The sequence below is a fragment of the Pyrgilauda ruficollis genome, unplaced genomic scaffold, assembly GCF_017590135.1.
Source record: "Pyrgilauda ruficollis isolate IOZ18807 unplaced genomic scaffold, ASM1759013v1 scaffold164, whole genome shotgun sequence".
Lineage (NCBI taxonomy): Eukaryota > Metazoa > Chordata > Aves > Passeriformes > Passeridae > Pyrgilauda > Pyrgilauda ruficollis.
Window position 1 is genome coordinate 1,405,786 of NW_024515209.1, and position 16,430 is coordinate 1,422,215.

The following is a 16,430-nucleotide window of genomic DNA, read 5'->3' on the forward strand; positions in this document are numbered from 1 at the left end:
AAACACACCTTGGATGAGACAAACACCTTCTCCAAAGGCTGCCATGGTCCCACCACAGGATGCTGCTGTACCTGAATGTCTTGGCCCAAATTCCCTCCATCCCCAGCCTCCACAACACTGCTCTAGATTTCCAGGACTCCACAGTCCTGGGGATGACTTTTTTTCTCTCCCTGTTTGTTTTTAAAGTTGTTCTGCTCGACTTGCTAGTTTGGATTCACACTTTTACTTTCTGTCCCGAGACAGGCTTGAAGCAGGAAACCTGAATGCACATTGCTCTGCAGCTCCTCTGAGATTGCTGCCAAATGGCAATTAGAACTCAGGACAGATTGGGATGGGATTCAGAATTCCCAAGATTTTCGGGTGTGTTTTGATCTAGAGCTCGGGGTCTGATTTGTCTCACCTGCTATAGGATGCCACTGTAGAATTTTTTTTTTTTTTTTTTTTTTTTTTTTGGGGGGAAGAGGAACCCTGACCCTCCCTGTGTAGTTTTGGGAAAACCTGCTGCTGCTAACTGTCTTTAGGAGGGCAAAGGGTGCTGGGCCCGGGGCTGGAGGGGCTGTCCCCATCCACAGCCTGTCCTAGACTGCAAGATAGTGTGTGTTTTCAATTTCCATCTGCCAGAGCTGGGGCAGTTCTCTCTGTCCATGGGGCAGTTCCCCCGCGCTGTGTGCGGGTGTCCCGGCTGTCACTGACGGTCACACGGTGTCGGTGCTGGCGGCCCCCGCGCTGTGTGCGGGTGTCCCGGCTGTCACTGACGGTCACACGGTGTCGGTGCTGGCGGGTCCCGCGCTGTGTGCGGGTGTCCCGGCTGTCACTGGCGGTCACGCACGGTGTCGGTGCTGGCGGCCCCCGCGCTGTGTGCGGGTGTCCCGGCTGTCACTGGCGGTCACACACGGTGTCGGTGCTGCTGGCGGCTCCCGCGCTGTGTGCGGGTGTCCCGGCTGCCCAGCCCAGCCCAGCCCAGCTCTCTCCCCGGCCCCGCCGCCCCGCTCCGCGCACACGGCCGGCCCCGCTGGGCACGCTGCTGCCCGCAGCCGAGCCGCCCACAGCACCCGCTGCCGGTGTCAGCGCCGGTGCTGGAATCAGTGTGTGCTGGTACCGAGCGCCGGTATCGGTGCTGGTATCAGTACCAGCGCCGGAATCAGTGCGAGTGCCACTGTCAGTATCACTGCCGGTACTGGTATCGGTATCAGTGCCGGTGCCACTATCGGTATCACTGCAGGTGCCGGTAGCAGTGCCCGTGCCGGTATCGGTATCACTGCCGCTATTGGTATCAGTGCCGGTATCGGTGCCGGTGGCGCTGCCGGCCCGCACGAGCGCACGGCAGCAGCGCCGGTGCCAGTATCAGTGCCGGTATCAGTGTCGGTGCCAGTGCCGGTATCGGTGCTGGTATCACTGTCTGTGCCAGCGCCGGCCCGCACAACCACACAGCAGCAGGGCCGGTGCTGGTATCAGCGCCAGTACCGGTGCCGGTGTCGGTATCACTGCCGGCACCGGTATTGGTGCCGGTATCAGTGACAGCGCCGGCCCCGGCCCACACGAGCGCACGGCAGCGGTGTCGGTGCCGGTATCGGTGCCGGTGTCGGTGCCGGTATCGGTGCCGGTATCGGTATCGGTGCCGGTGTCGGTATCGGTGCCGGTGCCGGCCCGCAGGAGCGCACGGCAGCGGTGTCGGTGCCGGTGTCGGTGTCGGTGCCGGTATCGGTATCGGTATCGGTGCCGGTATCGGTGCCGGTATCGGTGCTGGTGCCGGTATCGGCGTCGGTATCGGTATCAGTGCCGGTGCCGGTATCGGTGCCGGTATCGGTATCGGTGCCGGTGTCGGTATCGGTGCCGGTGCCGGCCCGCAGGAGCGCACGGCCGCAGCGCCGCCGCCTGAGGGACCGCGGTCGTGTGGGCCGGCGATCCCGTGACCGTGTGGGCGTGGCCGGGGCGGGCCCGCGCAGGCGCAGTGTCGCGGGGCGGCCGGTAAGGGGGCGGACGAGGCCGGCGCTGCCGCCGCCATGAGCAAGGGCCCGGGGCTGGAGCCGGGCCCCGAGCCGGGCCCCGAGCCGGGCCCGGAGCCGCAGCCCCTCCGCCACGGCGACCCCGCCGAACCGGGGCCCGGCGCCCCCGGCGGGCTCTTCGCCTGGCTGCGCGGGCGCTGCCTGGGCCGCGGGGCCGCCGTGGACCCGGCGCGGGACACGTTCGGCGCCATGACCGGGCTGTACGGCGCCATCCAGCCCGCCGACTCCGTGTCCCTCAGCACCCGCACGCACGGCGCCGTCTTCAACCTCGAGTACTCGCCCGACGGGTAGGTGTGCCGGCATCCCGGTGGCGGCGTGCTGGCTCTCCCGGGCCAGGTGTGCCCGAGGTCCAGGTGTGCCCGAGATCCAGGTGTGCCCCAGATCCAGGTGTGCCCCCCGGGCTCCCCCGGAATCCAGCTGTGCCCGGGTCCCGAGGCACGCGGCCCGTTCTGGTGGCCAGGTGTCATCGCTGTCTGCATCAGCAGCGCCCCCGGGCCGTGCTTTAAATCACCGGGGCACGTACCTGGCCCCAGGTGTCCTGCTGGGCTCCTCCCGCTCACCTGCGTGCAGCAGGGCCTCTCCCTGTCCGGGAGGAGGGGACCGGGGGTGACGGTCCTGCTGCCGGCTCCTGCTGCTGCCGGGGTACCCCGGTGCTGATAAATCTGTGCTTTGCAAGGTTTTAGTGAAAGAACCCTGCTGGTCTGCAAAAGGGCAAATAGGCATTGCAGATGAACCTTTGGTTCAGTGCTGCCTTTCCTGTCTCAGAACGCCTGGAAGGCAGAGGGAAGGTGACACAGGGAATCTGAGGCAGCTGCTGGAGGGAAAAACCCAAACAAAGGTGGTGTTTTCTGTTGTGCTCCCTGCAGCTCCGTGCTGACCGTGGCCTGTGAACAGACTGAAGTCCTGCTCTTTGACCCAATCTCTTCAAAGCACATCAAGACCCTCTCTGAAGCTCACGAAGACTGTGTCAATAACATCAGGTGGGTCAGGAGGGACGTGTTGACACAGCTCAGCCTGTGCTTAGGCATTATGGTGTAAATCTTACTCTGCCACTTTTATGGGATAGGGCTGGAAATAGCAGGAGCAGAACTCCAAACCCATCACTATTTTTGTCATGTAGTATTTTTCCATCTAAATTCAGGGGTTTTAAGTTGTTCTGGTTCTGGGAATACATTTTGAGGTGTGAATTTAAGGTATCTTCTAACAATGCTGCAGCTGCTCTTCACTCCAATTCTCAAAGGAAAAAAATCCACTCCAAAACCCCAAAACAGCAACCGATACACAGCAGCAAAAAACTTCAACCAAGAACTGAACCCAAGCAGAAAACCCCAAGAAAATTCTGAGTGTTTTCACTCAGAAGAGCCAGATATGATGTGGGCTGCAGTGTCCATCAGATAAAGTGGTGTTTTCCACAAGCTGGTTGTCCTTTTTACAAAGGACTGATGTTTTACATCAGCTGGGTGCGTGTCAGGAAAGGGGATTAACACAGACATTAATATGTCTGTGTGGCACAAAGGAGCTGGCCTCTGGAGCCTCGCTCAGGTTCATGAGCAGGATTGCAGTCACTGCAGGAGTTCCTTGTGGCCAGCACCAAAACTTGCTTGCAGTTTACCAGAGTTTGGGATTTTTCCCGCGACAGTTGGTTGCTGTTGCTGCCTTTGCGTGGTGCAGCTCTGGGCCTAAATTTGGATGGGAATTTTGTTCCTTTTACCTCAGGCAGGGCTTTTCTTAGTGGAGTGCCTCCACTGAATGAGTTCCAAACATGAGCCAGCGTGCCCTGTCCTGAAGCTGAGGGCACGCTGCGCTCCCGTGGTGCTCACCTTTGATCTGCACCACTCAGGGATTCCATCCGTTCCCTTTCCCACTGAACCGCGTCACCTGTGTGCTCAAACAAGGCCTCGCCCTCGCTCGGTGGTTTTGGAAAGCCTTGCAGTGGCTTCAGGAACCTCTAGGCCCTGTTCATTCCTTTGGTTTCCTAGCTGTGCTGCTGCCAGCCCCCGCCAGCTGGGTGCTGTGCCCAGGGGAACAGACTGAGTTCCACGGGGGTTCTCTCTGCTGCTTTGGCTCCTGTGTGGCTGGCACACAATTCATCAGCACACAAACCCCCTAAAAAACCCCAAACCAAACCAAACTTGTATTTGCTCGTGTGCTGCTCCAGAGGTGCTGCTGGTTCATACCCCTGCAGCTCTGCTTGCAGCACTGCCGCTGCCACTGCTCTGCTGAGCTCAGAGGGGTTTGTGTGCTGCTCTGGTATCTCTCTTTTGGCTAGTTCAGAGGGGTTTGTTTGGGCTGCTCTGGTGTCTCTGCTTTAGCTAGTGGCTAGTTCAGGGGGTTTTTGGGCTGCTCTCTGCGCTGGCTCACTGTCCTGCTAGCCTGCTGGCCGTGCAGGGCATGCTGAGGCTGTTCCCTCCTGCCAGGTTCCTGGATAACCGGCTGTTCGCCACGTGCTCCGACGACACCACCATCGCGCTCTGGGACCTGAGGAAGCTCAACACCAAGGTGTGCACGCTGCACGGCCACACCAGCTGGGTCAAGAACATCGAGTACGACACCAACACCAGGCTGCTGGTCACCTCGGGCTTCGATGGCAACGTCATCATCTGGGACACCAACAGGTACGTGGCTGCAGCACACCTGCACAGGTGCACCTGCACAGGTACTCCATAACAGTGCACCAGCCTTCTGTGCCTCCCAGAGCGGGGCTGCAGTGTGTTCTGAAACACTGGCACCAGTTCATAGCCCTTGCCAAGAGCTTGCATCACCTCTCTGGCAATAGTAAATGGCTGGAAAGGAGCTTCTCTTGCTGCCGTGCCAGAACATAGCTCTTCCTCCCAAAGAAGGTTCTGTCCCCATTGCTGTAGTTGTGGGAAGATGTGACTTCACCCATTCCATTAAAAAGTAGGATAAAGACAGTGCTTCTAAAAAAGGTTTTGGGCACGTCCTGGACCTTTGTGGACACACTGAGGGCCTCGATCTGGAGCTGACCACAGCCCCTCCTGTGCTTGTCTTGCTGTCCAGGTGCACGGAGGATGGATGTCCCCACAAGAAGTTTTTCCACACTCGTTTTCTGATGCGAATGAGGCTGACTCCAGACTGTTCCAAAATGCTGATCTCCACCTCCTCTGGTTACCTTCTGATTTTGCACGGCCTTGACCTAAACAAGTCTTTGGAGGTTGGCAGCTACCCGATTTTACGAGCCAGGAGGACCACGTCGAGCTCAGGTGAGTGCTGGTGAGGCGTGGCAGGGGCTGTGGGCTGCTCCTGGCCAGCAGCCCAGGTGTGCTGGGCTACCTGTGGGCTCACCTGTCTGGTGTGTTTGCAGACATAACGTCGTCGGGCTCCTCTGGCCCTCGAGCTGTGGGCTCACCCTGTCACCAGAACAACTCAGGGCCGCCCTCTGAGAAAACCTTGTCACGGCCCTCCCAGCGAGAAGGTAGGAGAAGATCACTAAAAAAAGATAAATGAAAAGAAATCCTGGACTTTGATTTACTGTATCCAAAAGAGGCCAGGGTACAATAGTGAAAGACTGCTTTTTTGTCCTGTGGTTCTTAAAAGAATGGTGTTGCTGAGACTTGTATTAAACCAATAAAATCTCATTGCACACCAAAGCTTGGGGATCTAATCAGGTTTTATGTCTGAGAAATCTGGTAAGAGTACAAGATCTGTATTTTACATCAATATGTTGTTGTTTCATATAGGTGCTCCCTTTTCCTTGTGTTTTTCCATGAACACAATTGGTGTGAATGATCTTTTAGGGAAAAATCCAGAGAACCAGTGTGAATTTGGCAAATGGGTGCATACTTTGTGCACCCACTGCAATTTCAAAGACACATAATGTTAATTTTTAGCTACTCGTGGTTGTGAGATCCTGGAACATACTGCTGAGAGGAGGCTCACCTGGATGCCAGGGAGTGATTTACCTGGGGGTGAGGGGAAGAAGGGAGAAAAGCTGCAAGCTGAACAAGTGTTGGGAGGAATTTGGGGAGCACATTGGGGAGTCTGAGAATCAGCAGTTCTTAAAGAAGCCTCACTCTTTAGATTTTTCTGTAATACTAATGAGGAGCATAAGTGTGGAGGGTTAGTGTAGTTGTCAGTGTGGTGGGTTCAGTGCAGGTCTTGGCACTCAGGTTTCATAGAAAGGAGCTGTTTGCAGTGGGGGCTGAGCCCAGGGGTGTAGGCTCGGGGTTCCTGTGACCCCCTGAGTTTCCCTGCCCTGACAGTGCAGTCTGTCCTGGCAGCCACAGGTGTGACCCCATTTCAGCAGCAGCACTGGTGAGAGAGGTGGAGGTTTCACTGAGACTCACAGTTAATTCCCTCGCAGGGGGATCCCCTAGGAATAGCCTTGAGGTGTTGACACCAGAGGTTCCTGGAGAAAGAGACCGTGGGAACTGCATCACGTCGCTGCAGCTGCACCCCAAGGGCTGGGCCACGCTGCTGCGCTGCTCCAGCAACACAGATGACCAGGAGGTAACACCCTGCTCGTGTTCTGCTTTCAAATATGTGCTTTTGGGTTTTGTTCTGAAACTACCTTCCTGGCAGAACCTGCTTCAAGCCTTTTCCTTGGTGCAGGAAGTCATAAGACAGCTGCAGTTCAGCTGCAAGCTGCGGGATCTGCTCCTCTAACTTGACCAACAGTAGACAATAGTACTGCACCAATAATAAATGTTTTAGTTACTTTGCTGATGTAAATTGAGATTCATTGGTTTTGGTGGGATTTTTTTGTCTCTGTGTATTTATTTGGGATTTTTTTGTTGAAGAAAGTTGCTCTTTCTAATGGTAGCCCTCTACACAAGTGTAGAGGACTGAGTGGCAGCTTAGCAGATTGGTTATTAATTTTCATGCTGGTTCTGCAACAATCAAACTGCTATACAACACAGAATTATTGTAACCAAATGTTACATTGGGTCAGTCGGTACTGATGATTGACTATAATTTCTCTTAGTCCTAGAGTCTGCCTTACTCTCTTTTGTTAATATTCATTGGTACTTTTCACGTCATGGTTAATTCAGAAGGATGTATGAAACACAGCTAGGAATGTTTGTCTTGGGGCTATGGAATCAACACAATATAAATTTTGTCATTGATTTTTTTTTTACATTTGTTCTGAGATTAAATAATGAGATGACAGACAGGAATCCTTAATGTGTCTCACAAATAACAAAGTGGCTGCAGAGCTGTTCATAGCCTTCCTTCAAACATCTGTTACCCACTTGCTTCAAGATTACATTCCTTTTGAAGTCAAAGGCATAAAATGCCAGTGATCTGCTCTGGGGTACAGTCAGCTGAATCTGACTATAGATTTAATTTAAATATTTACTAAAGTAGAGCAGGTGCCTGGCCACAGGATTAGGCTGTGCTCTCTGCAGATGAAACCTAGATTGGGAAGATTATATCTGGCAGCCATGTAATGGGAGTAGCAGCTTTAGTGCTGGGCAGCTGCTTGGCTTGGGTGGTTCACAGGGAGGGAGGTGCTGAGGCAGGGGCCTGCTCGGGGTGCAGGTTGAGGAGCAGCTCAGCAGGAGCATCTCCCTCCTGTGCCATTACCTGTTCACACGAGCTGCTGTCACCTGTAGAAGTGCAGGGGGAGGGAAATGTGTGTTTGCAGTGCTTGACTTCTCTTTCAGTGTCCCTTTCTCTGCCTCTCCCTTTAGTGGACTTGTGTCTATGAATTCCAGGAAGGAGCCCCGATGCGCCCCGTGTCCCCGCGCTGCTCCCTGCGCCTGACGCACTGCATCGAGGAGGCCAACGTGGGCCGGGGCTACATCAAGGAGCTCTGCTTCAGCCCCGACGGCCGCATGATCTCGTCCCCGCACGGCTTCGGCATCCGCCTGCTGGGCTTCGACGCGCACTGCAGCGAGCTGGTGGACTGCCTGCCGCGGGAGGCCAGCCCCCTGCGCGAGATCCGCTCGCTCTACTCCCACAACGACGTGGTGCTCACCACCAAGTTCTCCCCCACGCACTGTCAGATCGCCTCGGGGTGCCTTAGCGGACGCGTCTCCCTCTACCAGCCAAAGTTCTAGCGCGGCGGCGGCGCCCGGGCGCGCCTGGGTGTTTCTCCAGCCGAGTGGAAGTGTGCTCTCTGCAAACCCTCTGAGCCCAGAGGAGGCCGTGGCCTCGGGACGTGGCGTGGAAGGATTTTTCAGCACCGTGCGGATCTGGGGCCTGCATCCGTGAGCCCACGGCCCCGCAGCAGAGCTCTGCTCCTGCTGGTCCTGTGCCATCGGCCGCTGTCCTGCTGTGTTTGTACCCTGGTACTTGATTGTTTCCTTCAGCACAACTCCAGCGGGCTCTTTGGAGCAGCACGCAGGGGCAGGGTGCCCAGCTACCTCCTGTGCCACAGGAGCTGGACTGCCACACCTCTGCTTCCTCTTCTGTCGCTGAAGCAACTCTGTGGTGATCAGTAGATAATGGACTGCTTGTCTATGTAAGCAACACGGTTAGTTACCAAAAACAAAATACCAGAAAAAAAAGGAAAAAGGAATTTTACTTTCATTTCCATGTTAATGTGGTTGTCATTGGCGAGAAGAATGAGTCGCAGTGTGGCTTAGGCTGGCAGGGACAACTGGAGGTCACCCAGGCCCATCCCTGCACAGGCAGGCTCCCCTTGAGCCACCACTCAGCACTAGGGAGGACCCTGGCTCAGAGCATCTCTCTGGGTTCGTGCAGCAGGGCAGCTCTGGCCCCTCCTCTGCCAGGTGTCTCTTGCAGGGGGCTGTCTGTGTCTGAATCATGGTGGCTTTTTGCTGATGTTTGGGTATTTCCCACTTGGCTGTTTTTCCACACACACACCTGGCCTGCACTCTGTCTGTGGGGGAAATTAATTTGGATGTGTCCCTAATATTGCCAGGTGAGCCTTTCTTCACATGTGCTGTCAGTTTGGCAGGGGATTAAAAGCAAACCTGTCACCAGTGGGATCTGCCTGGATCTAACCAGGCTTTTCATCAGGTGTGGAGCACTGTGATGATCACCCTGGTGAGATGGTCTGGAGGGGAAGCTGTATGAGGAGCAGCTGAGATCTCTTGGTTTATTCAGCCTGGAGTGGTCTGAGATGAGATCTCATGGTGCTCCTGAACATCCTCCTGTGGGGCAGTGGAGGGGCAGGTACCGATTTCTTTGCTGCTGGGACAGGGACAGGAGCAGGGCACGGCTGGGGCTGGCACAGGGGAATTGGGGCTGGAGATCAGGGAAGGTTCTGCTTGCCCCAGAGGTGCTGGCACTGCCCAGGCTGCCCAGGGAATGGGCACGGCCCTGAGGCTGCCAGAGCTCCAGGAGAGCTTGGACAGCACTCCAGGGATGCCCAGGTGGGGCTGTTGGGGGTCTGTGCAGGGCAGGGGTGGCACTGCCTGACCCTGGGGGTCCCTTCCAGCTCAGGGGATTCTGTGGTCACACCCAGAGTATGAATGCCAGATTTCAGCCCTTGAGTTACAGAACTAACCTTGTAAATGCACAGGTATTGTACATCCATATCAGTTCATAACATTCTCATCACTTATATGTCCCAAGATGAGGGATTTTAGTATTTCACTGAAGTTTTGCAGACTAGTCACACACTCAGTTCAGCAGGGAACTTTACCTGAAAGGACTGTCACCTGCTGGTGTTCAGGTACACTCTCTCTGGCTCAGCAGAGCACACTTGTTCAAAGCTGACTCTTACAAAGCCTTTTGCAAAACGTATTTGGGGATAAAGACAACATTTATGGACGTGTGAGAGGTGGAAAGCTAAGCCTGAGGACGCTCCTGTAGCTCTGTATTTATGTGGGTAGTGTACCCTGGTATTGGTGCAGAAGTCATTGAAACTTAAGCCTCCTCTGCATTATGAGAGAAGAACATCCCAAGTTTCCTCTTGGAGAATTTATTTGGTAATACAAAGCCTTCGGTTTTGTGTGTCAGGTAACCTGAGGGCAAACATCCCTTCTGCTGGCCTGAGCCTGCACGTGGGGCAGGTGGGTCTGCTGGGTTGTGGGAGCACTCAGGGCACCTCCCTGGCTCTGGGTCATCGCCTGGGAGTGCAGTGTGCAGGAAACGTGGGGACAAGCGTGGTGGCCTGCGGGATTTTTATGCAAAGGAAGAGCTACAAGGAGTTTGTATGGGCCAAGCTGTTTGGGGAAAAAACCCAGGTCCTGCCCAGGACCACAGCAGCTTTTCCCCAAGCATTCGCTGTCCCACTGCCAGGCTACTGTTTCCTCACCTTATTTAATGTTTTATTACACATCATGGAAGGGACTACAGGGACATTTGAGAGAACCTTGGCGTTCTCATGGGCTTGCACATGTTTGTGTTGGAGGTGAAGGAGCACCCACGGGACCGGGGTGGTCCCTGGGTGGGTCTGTGTGTGTTTCCAAGGCTGCTTTTGTTTTCCTGTCAGAACCTCCTCAGACTGGTGGATCCCTGGTGACTGTAACGCTATGCCTGTGAATATGCACTGAGTGTTACCTTTTTAATTCTACCTCATGATACGCTGTGTTTTACACCAGTATTGTGCTGAGCTTTGGACACTCACCTTTCTGTACAGAGGACCATGACCCCCAAGTGACAGATGTGTGACAGATGTGTCACCGCTCCTTGGCAGCACCTGTGGGTGGCTGTCAGGCCCTGCCTGGCTCCGGGACCGGCAGCTCACCTGGTGGAGGGGTTTGGTCACCTTGATGCTTTTGTAGCGTGTCCAGCAGATGCATAAAATGACAGAATCCGTACATGTATGCTGTAGAAATGTTACTTAGTTTTTCTGATGACATTTGTAATAAGTTTGAATTAGAGTAAGTAGGTAGTCTTAGATTTTGGTCATTCGATTGATTGCTCCTTTTCAACAAAAACCTGGAGGTTCTCCATGAAGGTTTTACCATGTTTTACCTGTGAAGTTCACTTCTCAGTGGCTTACAGCTGACATGCCTCACAGTCATGTGGTGGTGCAAGTGTTTTCAGTTCTCTCTCAGTAGCATTACTGAAACAATGACATTATGTGTAGGTGAGCTTTGGGTTATTTCTAGGTAGTCAAACAAAAAAGCTTATCTTCTAGCTGTGTTTCAAAAGTCGAATGCTCGACCTTGAGAAGTGTATAAAACTGTGAAACAACTGTAAGGAAACATTTCCAAGGGAGATGAAGGGCGGGGGTGGCTGTGCCCTGGTGCGGCAGCCCTGGATGAATTCCACGGCGTTTGGCGGGGCCGGAGCTCTGTGCGTGCTGTGGCTGCTCCCGGCAGAGAACGCCCGGTGTGCCCGCGGTGCCCGCGGAGCCGGGGCGGTGTCGGGGCCGGTTCTCCTCCCGGCCCGGTGTGCCCGCGGTGCCCGCGGTGCCGGGGCCGTGTCGGGGCCGGTTCTCCCCGGCCCGGTGTGCCCGTGGTGCCCGGGGCGGTGTCGGGGCCGGTTCTCCCCGGCCCGGTGTGCCCGCGGTGCCCGGGCGGTGTCGGGGCCGGTTCTCCCCCCGGCCCGGTGTGCCCGCCGAGCCCGCGCCGTGCCCGGGTCACGCAGGGACGGCACCGCCACACCATGGGGATAGAGGAAAAGCACAGCGGTGCCGACACACACACACACACACACACGCACAGAGGATTGTTTGCACTCGTGGAATCTTGGGGTAAGGACAGCTCGATGCCTACTACCAGAATTAGAATGTAAACATCAGTTTTTTCGGGGGGGCGGGGAGGGCTCTCGTTAATTTAGTGGGGTTTGGTTTTGTTTGTTTGTGTTGTGATTTTAATTTGGGTAGCACTGATGTGGAGAAGGTTCTGACATCGTAATACATGGGTCTGTTGCTCTAGGACATATAAACTCTTAGGAAAAAGAAATACACTTGCCAAATGAAAGCTTTCAAAAAATTTAGTTTACAAGATTCTAAAAGTTGGAGAGAAAGGAAGAAGTCAACGACCCATCTTGTTTTTAACCTGCAGGAAACAGAAACTTCTCATTGGCTGATCTTAGTCAAATGTGCATTTTCTAAAGCACTAATATCCTCAGTAAGTATAAGGTTTTTAATACAGAAACAAATTGTGCATGTAGAGTATTTTGAAATACCTGAGATTTCATAGTAAAGACTGTAGCCTTTTAATACCGTATATGAAGTATCAGAACTGCTTTGGAAGTATTGTACTTACAGCCGTACAGTAACTTACTATTTGTGGACAGTTTCTCTTGCTTGCATAATAAACATTTAATAATTCACTGAATCGAAATGTCTTTTATTTATGTTACAATGAGCCATGCTGGCTCTTGCCTGCCGCTAAAATTAAGAGGAAAACCAGTTCCTAGTGCTTAGATGCTGCCATTCACAAGTGTGTGTGTCACGGCAGTGCTTTTACGTTAAATTTTTCTCAAAGTGAGATATGAAGAGTCAAAACTGACTCTGAACCTCAGACCCAGGGCTCCACTATTTCATTTCTGCTGGGTAGTTGGGCACTAACCAGCTCTGGGCTTGTGCCAACCCCTCACCCTCAGCACTTTGGCTTCCCTGACCGTACAGGAGCACATAACACCTTCCACAGAGAAATGGGATGCAGATTTTGTTTTTATTCCATCAAGGAGTGATTACAAAAAGAAGGTACACTGGTAAAAATCAGATTCTGCCAGTAACAAACATCCAGTAAACATTTTATTTAGATGAAGATAATCACCACTGGGATACAGGAACTCGTGCTTGTGCCCACCCACTGCTGTCTGAAGCTCAGGACTGTATGATTACAACACACTGATTAGGATCAATTTCGGAAGACAGTTTTAGCAAATGGAAAACTCAAATTCAGAAAAGCAATAGCCCCTCCAAGACTTAAGAAAAGACTAAATTCAAAGCAGTTTCTGAAAGCTTTGCTGCTCCCCATCATCCAGCGTGTTTTGGTTTATCTGTGAATGTATAGTTTCATTAAAGAAGAAGAAGCCCTCAGGGAGATTCCAACACTTTTGTTGGGACCCTCATCTAGCTCAGGGTTGTGCTCAATCTTCTGTCCCTGTATCTAAAGCCTCAAGTCTCCTCTCCCTCAACTCCTGTCTGTCAGACACAGATTTCTGTCAGTCCTTTTCTACGTTTGCCTACGGAAGTCCTGAAACACGTCTCCAAGCACTCCACCCTTCCTGCTCCCTGCTTCCAAGGTCATCTTTGGCTTGTCATCCCCACTACACCTACAGACCTCCACTGAAGCAGGTAACCCAGGACTCTCACCTTGCCTGTGCCACTCTTGTGCTGCAGAACCATGAGCAGAACACACCAAGCGGGCAGAACCCCGAGTTTTGGGTACAAACATCCCGTGATCGGTAACTCCGCAGAGGGAGCTGAGAAAGACAAGACGTGGCAGTGCAAAAAGCCGTGTGAGAAGTGCTTGAGCAGCTGCAGGAGCTGGAGTGTCCCTACAGACAGGGACACCTCCCTGATCCTGCAGCTGGAGGCAACAGAAAAAGCAGCAATTAAAAAATAGAAAGTCCTCAGAAAAAGCAGAACAAACTCGGTGTTTTTTAACGAGGAAGGACACTTTAAAGCTTTAGTGAGTTTGCTGTCCCATTCCTTCCACTTTTCCCTTTTCACAGGAAGGCACACGTACAAACACGCACACATACACACGGAGATCCAGCCGGGCTGAGGCCACACGCTCAGAGCCACGGCTGAGGACACAGTCACCACAGGCCACCCCGAGGTGCCTGCAGCACGCTGAGGTGCAGTGGGAGTTCTGCACTTCAGTCATCCCCTTCGGTATCTGTCCTTTGAGCTTTACGCAATGAGGACCCCAAAACATCTGAAAATGCAGTTCCAAAATCGAGACTGGGAAGATGATCAGGCAATGGAATTGTTTTTCTTCAGCTCCTCCTTGATTCTCCTGTTCTAAACATGGGCAGTGGAGTTCACCCCACCACAGAGCATAGCAATTTTGGGAGTGATAGACTACATTTCTTTCCTCTTTTACACCTTGTGTTTGTCTGGTAGCTCTGTGATGGGTAAACTCACCTGCCAGCAAAGGAATACTTTAAGAAGTTCATCATAATTGCACCAAGGTTTAAATGCATCACCATTCACCCCATAAATATGCAAGGCTGGGAGGAATTACCTGTCACATGCACAGGCACTGCTCCCTGGGACCGAGGAGGCCGAGTGCTGCTGCCCCACGAGCGGGACGGGGTCACAGCAGCTTCAGCAGGAACTCGTAGGTGGCGTTGATGATCCCCCAGGACAGCACGGAGCGGTGGTAGTTCAGGTGGGCTCCCCTGAAGAGGTGCATCACCTTCCTGTCGCGCTCCAGCCAGATCTTCACTAACACTTTGGAGAAGGACTGAAATTCGCCACCAATCTGAGCTTGCATGCGAGTCTTTACGACGTTGATGGGGAAGAACAGGAAGCCCAGCACGGCGCCCAGCAGCCCCCCGCAGATGAAGTCGTTGACCAGGTGAGAGCTGTGCGAGGTGGCCTCGGGCAGACACTGCTTGATGGGCCCCCGCAGCCCGAAGAAGAGCACGTTGCTGGGCCCGTTCCGCAGCAGAATGGGCACCAATCCCCTGTAATACTCCCGCAACCCGTAGGCTTTCAGCACCTTGAAAGCCTGGTAAGTGTTTGTGAACTTGTCGTGGTGCTTGTAGTCCTGCAGCAGCGTCTGCACGCGCTCGAAGGGCGTCAGCACGGCCTCGGTGGTGCCGGCCAGCGCGGCGGCCGCGCTGCGCGTCAGCAGCTCGGGGGCGCGGCCGTGGCTCAGCAGCAGCGCCGAGAAATCCTCGTAGAGGCCGAACATGAGGGCCAGCGTGGTGGTCTTCTGCAGCAGCGGGGGCAGGATGCCGCGGTAGAGCGTGCGCAGCCCGTCGCGGCGCAGCTGGCGCACGGCCTCGCCGGCGCGCAGCCCGTAGAGCTGCTGCCGGAACAGCACCTTCTGGATGGGGAACGTCACCGCGATGTTGGTGAAGGCCGCGCACAGCCCGCACACGTAGTGCTTGCCCGAGGAGCCCACCGCCTCCTCGGCGGCCGCCAGAGCCATGGCGGGGGTGCCCCGTGCCTCGGAGAGCCGGTGAGACAGCCCCGCAGCGGCGCGGCCCCGCAGCGCCTCCGCGTCACCCCAGCACCCGCCACACGACGCCCCGGGCCCGGGGGGACACGCCGCAAAGGGCCAGGGCTGGCACGGGCTGGGCCATGGCTGCTCACAGCCAGGCGACCACAGAAAGCAGCACTTCCTCCCCTCTGTGCTGTTCCGAAGTTAAACAGAATTGAATTCCCCTGGAATTACAAATTCCAGCAGTGAAAGGTTGGCCCTCACGCTAATGAAACGCTGTGTGAACAAAAGAGAGGCTGGCCAAAAACCTGTGAAAGACCGAAACTGCATCAAACACGGGCAGCAGCATCACAAAACCTGGCCCTGACACTCTGTGGCACAAAACACCGGGTAACACTGCAGCTCAGGCAGCAGCTGAGCACCACCAGGGAGGCACAGATGCCACTCAGGTGTGGCTTCACTGGCACGGCGCAGAAACTCAACACAAGTCCCAGCTCACTGCCACGCTGCCTCCTCTGCATCAGCCCCACGCTCGACGCCCACACTCTGCTGGGAAGTTTCACGAGTGGACTTTGGCTAGGCCCAGGGTCCTGAGGGATGAGGACAGAGGCAGCTTGGCCAGACAGTCTGAAGGAGGACTGCAGGGATCTTTACCTGGCAAGCCCTGTTGGACAGAAGAAGGAGATTATTCATTTAACAGTTAGAAAAAGATGCTTCTGCAATCCCACCCTCGCCCACAGCCCAGCCTCAGAAAGCTACAGCCCTGTGAGGCTGTGGCTGCTCCCGAGCCTCACATCCTGCCCAGCACCGGCAGCACACAGGAGATCCCAGGATCCAAGGGGTGCCTGGGGACAACACCGAAACGAGGAGGCGAGAAAGAAAGGGGGAAGCAAAAGGAAAGGACGGAGAGACAGAAAGGAGCAGGACGAAACAGGAGCAGAAAAGGGAAGGAAGAAAAGCGCGCGGGGAGAAAGGCAGAGAAAGGACGGGGAAAGAACGGGAGGGCCGTTTGTTCTGCGAGGCTCCCGCTGCCCCTGCTGCGAGCAGTGTCTCCGTGGCGGGCAGGCCCCGCGCCGCCGGGGCAGCAGCAGCGGCGGCAGCAGCGGGGTCCCGGCAGGCCCCGGCGGGGCCTCCCCGCTCCGGCCGCCCGCCGCACCCCGCGCACCTCCCGATGCCCCGGCACCGTGTGGGGGCACACCCCGCAGTGCCCACCGGCACCCCCGCGCTGCCGCCGGCCCGCCGGCTCCGCCACCGGGGCCCAAGGTCAGCCCGGCGGCGGCTGCGGCCCGGCCGGGCCCAGCGAACCGCGACTGCCGCTCCCCCGGCGCCTGCGCGGCCGCGGCACAGCGCGGGGCGGGCGGGACGCACCTGCGGGCGGCGCTGCCATGGCGGGGGGGGAGCGGGGCGCGCAGTGGGCGCACCGGGAGCGCACGGGGCCCGTACCGAGCTCGCACCGGGCCCGCTCCGGCAG

The 16,430-nt window shown here is 55.4% G+C and overlaps 2 protein-coding genes across 6 annotated transcripts; one reads left to right on the forward strand and one right to left on the reverse strand.

Moving 5' to 3' along the window:
• The first annotated feature begins 1,824 nt into the window (after positions 1 to 1,824).
• Positions 1,825 to 8,487, forward strand: DCAF10 (DDB1 and CUL4 associated factor 10). 2 transcript variants are annotated; one of them, XM_041463285.1, is made up of 7 exons: positions 1,825 to 2,293; positions 2,873 to 2,986; positions 4,424 to 4,621; positions 5,025 to 5,227; positions 5,329 to 5,439; positions 6,328 to 6,473; positions 7,682 to 8,487. In XM_041463285.1, exons 1-7 carry the CDS (start codon positions 2,004 to 2,006, stop codon positions 8,024 to 8,026), a joined length of 1,407 nt encoding a protein of 468 aa, XP_041319219.1. In that variant the 5' UTR covers positions 1,825 to 2,003; the 3' UTR covers positions 8,027 to 8,487. The 2 variants fall into 2 exon arrangements, with proteins under 2 accessions (XP_041319219.1, XP_041319218.1); XM_041463284.1 differs by having other exon boundaries at positions 1,827 to 2,293; positions 7,658 to 8,487.
• Positions 8,488 to 12,489: 4,002 nt separating this feature from the next.
• Positions 12,490 to 16,423, reverse strand: SLC25A51 (solute carrier family 25 member 51). Of its 4 annotated transcripts, none has more exons than XM_041463289.1 (2): positions 16,403 to 16,423; positions 12,490 to 15,623 (listed from the first exon to the last, which is right to left on the reverse strand). In XM_041463289.1, the coding sequence occupies exon 2, from the start codon at positions 14,945 to 14,947 to the stop codon at positions 14,105 to 14,107; it is 843 nt and encodes a 280-aa protein (XP_041319223.1). In that variant the 5' UTR covers positions 14,948 to 15,623; positions 16,403 to 16,423; the 3' UTR covers positions 12,490 to 14,104. The 4 variants fall into 4 exon arrangements, with proteins under 4 accessions (XP_041319223.1, XP_041319220.1, XP_041319221.1 ...); XM_041463286.1 differs by lacking the exon at positions 16,403 to 16,423 and adding an exon at positions 16,328 to 16,402; XM_041463287.1 differs by lacking the exon at positions 16,403 to 16,423 and adding an exon at positions 16,125 to 16,288.
• Between the last annotated feature and the right edge of the window lie 7 nt (positions 16,424 to 16,430).

Bases quoted from the DNA above. Each gene is read 5' to 3' on its own strand.
- DCAF10 (XM_041463284.1), top strand. From the start codon at position 2,004: ATGAGCAAGGGCCCGGGGCTGGAGCCGGGCCCCGAGCCGGGCCCCGAG. The intron at 2,294-2,872 runs GTAGGTGTGCCG...TGCTCCCTGCAG, and splicing joins CTCGAGTACTCGCCCGACGG to CTCCGTGCTGACCGTGGCCT. The intron at 4,622-5,024 runs GTACGTGGCTGC...CTTGCTGTCCAG, and splicing joins ATCATCTGGGACACCAACAG to GTGCACGGAGGATGGATGTC.
- SLC25A51 (XM_041463289.1), bottom strand. From the start codon at position 14,947: ATGGCTCTGGCGGCCGCCGAGGAGGCGGTGGGCTCCTCGGGCAAGCAC.